Here is an 8,622-nt window from a genome sequence, read left to right as displayed (position 1 = left end):
TTTTTGATGATTCCACTATTAGGTGTCCATAGTGCATTATTTCCAGACAAGTGAATAATGACTTCAAAACTTGCCTTTTGCTATTGAAAAGGCTAGGAGCTCTTCAGCTGTGTAAACTGAATCACTGCACTTGGTGTAGCACAGATAGTTGTCAAATAGGGTGCTGCCGTTCAGTAAGAAGAGCATTTAAAGTCTGAAGTTAAGAAATGAGGTTGTACCAGTTTCCATGTTAAATAGTGAAGAATGATATTGTTATGAGAAGCAGGAGCAGTGCTATCAACTTGTAGATATGCCGTGATGAAATTGAGCAACACTTTATGTAACTTAATTAGAAATATTCTCAGGACAGATTGAGCCAACATCAGTTTGCTTTTCTGTATTCTTGACATTTTGACTGTAGGCTCTTACTATTTGTGGGCTGGTGATGATTCACACATTAATCACTAGTTGACACTGAAACTGCCTTCACAAACTCAACAGCTGCTTTCCTGCCAAACCCAGCGAGCTGTTCCTTAAACTGGCTGGAGCAAAGAGTAGGCAGGACCTTCTTTCCTTCAGTCTCCTGATTTAGAATCATAGAATGGTTAGGGTTGGAAGGGACCTTAAAGATCATCAAGTTCCAACCCCCCTGCCATGAGTGAGGGTTGGAACTTAAGTGGGTTTTTTCTGTTTTTTCTTTGCCCCCACATCCCTCATGTTTCACTCAGTTCCATCTGTATTCCTCCCCATCCCTGTCCCAAGACCATGGGAGCAGGTGATGCTGCAGCACGGTGCTCTCTGACCGCCATCCTTGTGCACGCTGGCTTACTCACAGTGGTACGTATCTCTTGCCACTTTATTGAGGACAGCTCAGTGTCTCCTACTTAATGCTTCTGCCTCATCATAGACACTGTGAATCCAGCAGCTGCTGGACGCTTCTCAAGAAGGAATAGGATTTTATAGTGTCTGTAACACACCAACAACATCAGGATTCATATCATGGTGCGAACTTAACCTTACAAAAATGTAGTGGTTTGTGCAGGTGGTATTTTTTACTCTTTGTTCGCACACCTTATTCTCTATTATTTAAGCTTGCCAAAGGTGATTTGTCAGATCTTCATTCCCAGAATCCATCTTTCATTTGGTGCTTTCTGGTTGTCTTTTGTTATTTTCTGAATCATCTGTAGTGGGCAGGTCTGTCACATTTTCCTTTAGGTCAGCAGCAATTTCTTAAGTGTTTTTCAGTGTTTTCTTTCCCTGTATTTCTTTTTTTAAAACTGATTTTTTTTTTCTGCTGCTTTTATTCTTTTACTACCTATTGTTTATTTTTAGCTCTAACATTGACAAGTTTTTTAATAGCTGTCAAACAAGGGAGTCAGCATGTACACTGAAGACTTTCATTCTAGTGTGTTTTCTATTGATAGTGTCAGTTCAAGTAGCCATAGACTCTTATTTCCTGCTTCTGTGCTATGCTGGAAATGTTCAAGACAGTTTAAGCAGCTTGCTCTTGAGAAAATAAGTGTTCAGGTAGAATGTAAGCAAGCTCCAGATGTAAATTTAATTGAAGGAAACTTTGCAAATTGAAACTTCCATGAGGAGGAACATCGATTATTTCTAGCAGTGTGCCGGACTGTGATAAATAAGTTTCTTTAGGAATATCTGTTCCTTAGTGAACATTATGAGCTAGACATAAAGTCAAAGGTAGTACAGTTTTGCTTTGAAATATCAAGTTTTCCACACTATTCATTCTTAAGCAATTTCTTTCTTCTGTCTAGCTCTGGTTTCAAGTCTAGACTCTTTAAACAACTGGGTAAAGTGTGGGAATTGCAGCTTAAGTTTTGTCCCTCTTTGGTGGTGGAGGAGGGTATATTATTGTTAAGGGGAAGGCAACAAGGGAAAATGCTTGCTGAGTGCCAGAGAAATTGTTTCCAGTGTGTTCCTACAACTACAGTGACTTCTGCCCAAGTTGAGCTGACCTAAGTCCATTTTTTCCTAATAACTGTCTTAATACAATTGTATGTGCCATAGTTCTGCAGTGAAAAGCTTTAAAATTAGCATTTGCTTTTTGAAAACTTCTTGGGGAGGGAAGCTAGCTAATGGATAATCCCTCAGCTGGATCTTTTTGCTATATCAGCAGTTGAATGGATTAGCATGTTTGACTCTTTAAAGCTTATTTACTCGAGATAAATAATGTGGTTTATGTCTTGCAGCTGCTTTTTTTTTTTTCAGGTTTTCTGCAAGACTGAAATTGTTGCAAATACAAGCTGATAAAGTGCTAGCATGAAAACACTGCAGACTTCTTGCAGTGAGGTTTGATTCGGGTGCGTGTGTGATGACAAATTAAGAATCAGAAAAATAAAAGTGCTCCCCAATAAAGAACTTGGAACCCCTTGGTATCATTTCAGATACAGGAGCACTGTCCTGCTAGCCCTTACCGAAAATGAAGTACGAGAGAACCAGCTCTCTGGCTGTATCCAGCCTGCCACATCGCATCCCCTAGGTGAAGCATTGTTGTCAGTGGATGGTGGGTGGTGGCCTAAGTCTGTGCTGCTGTCAGGGAGGATGATCCTGTTCTCCTCTCACCACGTATTCTTACCCTGTTAGGTCGGTACTAGTGTGGTCAGTTGTGCGAGTGCTCCGAGCGGTGGGGCTGGAGGGGAGTGGACCGGGTAAGGCTCTGCTTTTGTCAGCAGCTCAGGCTGAGGTTGGTTTGAACCAGTGGGGAATATATAACCTCAGTCTGTGTTAAGATCTTGGCCCCCATCAAGTGCAGAGAGCATGATGACATTAAAGAGAAGTTCTCCTGGCAAGGGTGGCACGCTCCATCATGCTATTTTTGGCAGTCCCTCCAAAACATCTGCAGTCAATCCAAGCTTTCTCAATGCTGCATTCAGTGGGTGTCCAGCTGAGTGTCCTGGTACTGTGGGAATGAAGGCTGTGTGGTGTGCTGCGGGGGAAGGCTGAGTGCTATAGCGTGTGGGATCAAACATGCTAAGTCAGTTCTGGCTGAAGCTTGCAAAATAGTTGCTGTGTAGGGTGAACACTGAGTAGCTGACTTGAACAGCGTGACTGGTGCTTGTTGCAAGTTTTTCTTACCCTCAGAGGACCCAGCATGTCAACAGTTTTGGTTTGGGTGACTTTGTCTTTTTGTAAATGGAGTGTTAAATTTGTCCTCTGCGTGTTAGTGATGTTGAAGCAACTGTAGAGATTGTTAATGCCCAAGTTTCCAAACTCAACTGCTGCTTAGAATGTACTCCCAAAATGTACAGTTGTATGTATTTGTCTCTTTGGGATCAAAAATAAAAACTTACATGACACCAAGTTAACAATTTGTAATTCTTAACAGGCTTTTTACAGGCTTCCTCTTCATTTGAGGTGAAAGATTCGAGTGGTAAGGTCTGCTTAATCGCTGATCTGACAGTAGCCTTCTCAGTGGAATACAAAAGCTATGGGCAAAAAGAGGTAAGGGGGTATCTCACTGACTGTCTCTAACTTTTATTTATAAAATGTGTAGTATTTCTGCATGCACACACTGTTTAAGCTTTGAATAAATATTTAAGTGTGAAAAACGGCCTCGGCAAAGATTTCCTTCCTCCCAGTCATGTTGCATCAACTTTCCTTTTCTTTATTACTGGTGGTGCTTCTACTTAAACAGCAGGGTTGAGGCTGCCTGAAACCACCACAAACCATACACGTGTGAAATTACTTTTGTGGCTGAAATTCCACACCAGTCCTACTGGTAGCTAAACCAGCTTTCATTGGAACTGTAAAGGCAAAAATGCTATCAGTCATCTTTTGGTGAACTGGGTCACTGCGGTTACTGACATGGGCTGAGTCTGAACTGAAGTGGCTGTTGGCACGTAGCTTTTAAACTTCACTGAAATCTTTGATCTTCTCACTTTGCAGATCTCTAGATTTCAGTATATCTGCAGACCAGTGCAGTGCTTACAGGTTGTTCCACATGAACAGCAAAAGCCTGTTAATGGAAAGTTAAGAAATTTTCTTTACAAATACTCTGCTTTTCAGTTGACTTTTTTGGTCTCTTTACTACTGAACCAGAATTGTGGATTTTTTTTATAATCGCATTACAGTTGCATGTTTTGAGGCACTCTTGTTGAAGTTGATTTTTTTCCTAGCCATCAGTGTAATGTGAGAGTAAAAAAAATTCTACTGTTTTGTCAGTGGTGCACTTGCTATCCGTGGTTTGAGCTGAAGAGTGATATTGCATAGTTCACTTTTTCAGTGGTGCTGATGGAGTGAAATCCTGCTGATACTGGTATACCAGTTAGCATTCAGAGGTGACTGCTGTCTTAACATGCTTTTGACTGTTTCTTCTTGTAAGCAATAAGTTCAGAACTTCCCAGTAAATGTTGTATTGGTCTTCAGGTACCAAGTTACTTCTCAATACTTAATAAATTCCAGTTATTATAGCCAAACTATGTAGGCTGTACCATTTGCTTTTGTTCTTACTCAGTTGTACTACAAGAAGCAAAGCTTAGATTCTGCCATGTTTCACATGTCCAGAGTTTGCCAGATTTGATTCACCTAGTACAGAAGTACTTACAAATTGATAGTGCTAGTTTAGGGGGGAAAAAGTCAGAGGTGCTGTGAGTATGTACTGTCTTGTCCTCAAATTTCAGAAAGAAATATTCTTAAAAATCCAAGTGCCAGTAATGTGCTAGTTGCTATATAGAGGGATGGAAGTAGACATCTTAGAGCATATATGAATGTCAGCTGTATGTTTCATAACAGTTTCATAGGATATTTAAAAAGCAGTAAGGAAAAGCTGTTACATCATCCCATTTACGTGTGTTTTGTTTTCTGCTCCACAGTTTGCATACTTTTTTCTTCCACAAAATGCTACAGTAGAGCCACAGAGCTCATGTGGTAAAGATAACACGTCGCATCCAATTCTGGTGTTGGGTTTTGGAGCAGGACATTCGTTAAGCCTGAATTTCTCAGAATCTGCAGACAAGTACCAAGTTGAAGAGCTGGTTTTCCACTACAACCTGTCGGATGCAACTTTATTCCATAATTCAACTGCAGGTAAAATGAAAACTTCCTGTTCTCATTGTGTAACCCTTGCAGATGTAATACTGATTTGTTTCTGTAAATACTCTTACATACTAATGCAATGTAATCTTTTTCCAGGAGAAGTGAAGAGAGTATCACATAAAACTATTATTCAGGCATATATGGGCACAAAATACAGATGCATCAACTCCAAGCATGTCAATATGAAGAACGTGAACATTACTTTTAGCAATGTTACTTTGGAAGCCTATCTCACAAATGGCACTTTCAGTACAAACAGTAGGTATCTTGTAGCAGAAAATGTACTCAGTGAGGTAATATTTCCAATAATTATTTCTTTTTAAATCCTGACTAATCATATTTAGGCAGGTCCAAACTGGATCTAATGCTGTGCTAGTTGCATCTTTTGAAATGAATAGACCTGCTTCAGACTTTCTCTGTAGAGGTGTCAGCATCCATGACTGGAAGATAGTGCACTGTGTTCCCCTGGGTTTTGTACAGGTACTGGGGAACATCCTTCTGCCCATGAATATCCATGGATGTAAACATGTGCTGCTGTAGGTTGACTGGGCACATGGCCAAAATCCTAGTTAAAGGAGTATCTGGTAACTTCCAAGTGTTAGGCCTCTACCAAAGCAGTTTGAACTAATTACTGTGTGCTCTGGGGAAAATTAGTGATATAATGGCAGAGAAGAGAACTGGTCTGTAGGGAGCAGATACGTACATGTTCCTACAGGAGGCCTTACAGAGGCTGTAACAGTGATGTTCTTTCTCTGTCAGGCTCAATCACAAAATTACTTTTTGTCCTGATTGCTTGTATTGAAAAACATTTTGGAATTTCACTAATTCCAAATTCCAATTTCATTTGCTATAATGATTAGAAGACAAACTAGTTCATGGTGTGTTCATGTCCTTTGCTTTCATGGCAACACTCTTCAGTTTAAATGGCTCTTGACGTTTGTTTGATAAATCTTTGCCTTACTTTTGGGGCAAGTAAGAAGTCTGATCCTCTCTGGGAAGTGTAGAACTTTTGTCTTATGTTGTTAATCTAATTTATGCACCTATTAAAATGAATATTAAAAACTAGAGTAGTCAGTGCTGGCTTGTGATGGATACATTGAACAAGTACCTTCTGCAGCAGTATCTATACTTTGTCCCATGTCTCTGAAATACACCTTGCTTGACACGATAATACTGGAGTTGACTTCTTTTATGGCTGCCTCACATAACTGGCTCAGATTTCAGTGTGTATCATTCTCTTGATCAGTCTTTTCCATTCAGTGAACAAGTTTGCAGCAAACATGGGGGCCTACATTTGTAATTTAAAAAAAAAAATTAATTCTGTTACTCTGGTCTTCAGAACTACCTTATTTTTAAAATATGGTATCTTGGTCCAGTTATTATACTGGATAAGTATGATAAGTGATCAGTTAACAGCAGGCTTGAATATGAGCAATGATATTGGGAAAAGCTGGTTTTTAACTTCTATACAACTTCAATAAAATCTCCCTACTGTATAATAATGTTCCTTTTAACACCAACTATTATCTGTTCTTACATAGTCCTTTGGTTAAAAAAAAAAAATCAACATTACATTATTTCTGGAGGGTGTTCCTTATGCAACAGTTTGTCAGCATTTATTTTCTTTCCTATGCCTAAAACTACTTATCTTCTTTCTTAGATTAACATAGGCACTTTAATTTGCCAGGATCACTTCCCCAGAATTCTATTTCTCCATCCTGTGGTATCACTATCTTGATGAAACTATTGATTCTCAGTAAAAACGTGATTTCTTATGATCCTGGGGTAGTCACTGTTTGGTCTGAGTTCAAGCTTTTTGGGGTTTTCTTATTTGATTTTTGTTTGTTTGTTTTCACATTCCTGTTACCCATACTGCCATGCTTAATTTTTTTCTTTAAATTATCATCGTCCCCAAGTTTTTATTACTATTTTAGGAGAAGATATGTGGGTGCAATCCCATTTTCACTGCACAATGAACTCTCTCTTTCTTGGTGTGGTTTTTTGTTAAAGAATTCTCACTTTATCCTTTTTTTTAAATCGACCCTGAAATCACATTGTTCTTTTCAGATCAGTTCCTTCTTTCCATTCTTGTAGACTTAAGACTTCCCCTGTACTCTCAGCGTCTCATTATTGATAAACTTTAGATCTGGAATTCTCCCTTAACCTTTTTTCCTTGTAACTCTTTCATTAGAGGATATTTCTGATGGCAATCTGGGCCAGGCTCACTGAAGGGAAGAAGAGTCAGTATTCAGTGCATCTGTGCATCACTAGCAATGGTAACTTCTGTCAGTGTACCTAGAAGTTAGTGACTGAGGTTATGGTAGTGATGATCTGCAGCTCTGAAGGAGATTTTCGTTTTATCTGTTGGTAGTTTTGTCAGCTGCTTTCCTACAACTGTCAGAAAAGAATTTCTCATCTTCAGATTGGTCTTGAAGAGTTACTGGGAGCGATGCTGTAAATCCGTTCAGTAAAAATACTGTATCAAGAGTCCACCTAGACAAACTTTCACTTGAAGTGATTTAGTTGTTTCTATCTCTGCCAGCTTAAGTAAGAGGCTGTATGTGTTCAGGTCTTGCAGATGGGCCACTAAATTGGTGAAGGGCTTAAAGGGGAAGCCATGTGAGGAGAGGCTGAAGGCACTTGGTTTGTTCAGCCTGGAGAAGAGGAGACTGAGAGGAGATCTCATCACAGTCTATAACTTCCTCACAGGGGGAAGAGGGCAGGCAGGTGATGATCTCTTCTGTCTGGTGACCAACGACAGGACCAGGGGAAATGGCAGGAAGATGTGCCAGGGGAGGTTTAGGTTGGACATTAGGAAAAGGTTCTTCACCCAGAGGGTGGTGGAGCACTGGAACAGGCTCCCCCGGGAGGCAGTCGTGGCACCAAGCCTGACAATATTCAAGAAGCATTTGGACAACGCCCTCAGACACATGGTCTGAATCTTGCAACTGTCCTGTGCTGGGGCAGGAGCTGGACTTGATGATCCTTGTGGGTCCCTTCTAACTCCCAACATTCCATGATTCTGTGGAGAGAAGCTGCTGTCTGGTTTATTTGTCAGGAAATTACTACATTTTGGCACCTGACCAGTATCTATTAAGCCTACAGAAGACAGGGTCACTCTTCCATTTATCAACCTTCTCTCTGCTCTTCAACCTTCCAGAAATGGAGCAGAAAGAGGAAAGTGTCCTGTGTTGGAGTCTGTGTGAGTTCACGAGGAGTGATTAGAGTTCTTTTCTGAACCATAATCTGAAGCGAAGTTACTGTTTAAGTTCAGAGGCTATTTATTAGCTACGTAGTATCTGCAAGATATGTATGGATTAAATTTTACAAGTAGGCCCTTTGAGTCAGAATTGACTGCTGCTGCAGTTGCTGTTGTCCTTATAAAGTTGCAGGCTGTTATCCCTGACACGTGGAGGTGACCTTGGCTTGGAACATGGAAGCCTCTACTACAGTAATGTCTTTGCCGTGACCTTTAGTTTTGGCTTAGATGTTCAATGCAGGAAACTTCTTGGCTCCCAGATCAAGTTTAGATCTTACTGCCAGGTGTTTCTGAGTAGTCTGGCAACTAAATCAGGGTCACTATTCTTT

The 8,622-nt window shown here is 40.2% G+C and overlaps 1 protein-coding gene across 1 annotated transcript in view; it reads left to right on the top strand.

Moving 5' to 3' along the window:
• Window positions 1–744: 744 nt before the first annotated feature.
• LAMP1 (lysosome associated membrane protein 1) overlaps window positions 745–8,622 on the top strand; it is a 13,731-nt gene continuing 5,853 nt past the window's right edge. Inside the window, 7 exon segments of the mRNA XM_029086494.1 lie at window positions 745–816; window positions 2,584–2,648; window positions 3,044–3,074; window positions 3,076–3,112; window positions 3,326–3,441; window positions 4,812–5,025; window positions 5,131–5,292. Of these exon segments, the coding sequence (XP_028942327.1) occupies window positions 745–816; window positions 2,584–2,648; window positions 3,044–3,074; window positions 3,076–3,112; window positions 3,326–3,441; window positions 4,812–5,025; window positions 5,131–5,292 (697 nt within the window).

This window comes from Antrostomus carolinensis, unplaced genomic scaffold (assembly GCF_000700745.2).
Source record: "Antrostomus carolinensis isolate BGI_N321 unplaced genomic scaffold, ASM70074v2 scaffold16758, whole genome shotgun sequence".
NCBI lineage: Eukaryota > Metazoa > Chordata > Aves > Caprimulgiformes > Caprimulgidae > Antrostomus > Antrostomus carolinensis.
The sequence above is the reverse complement of the archived record's forward strand: the minus strand, read 5'-3'. Positions and strand labels throughout refer to the sequence as shown.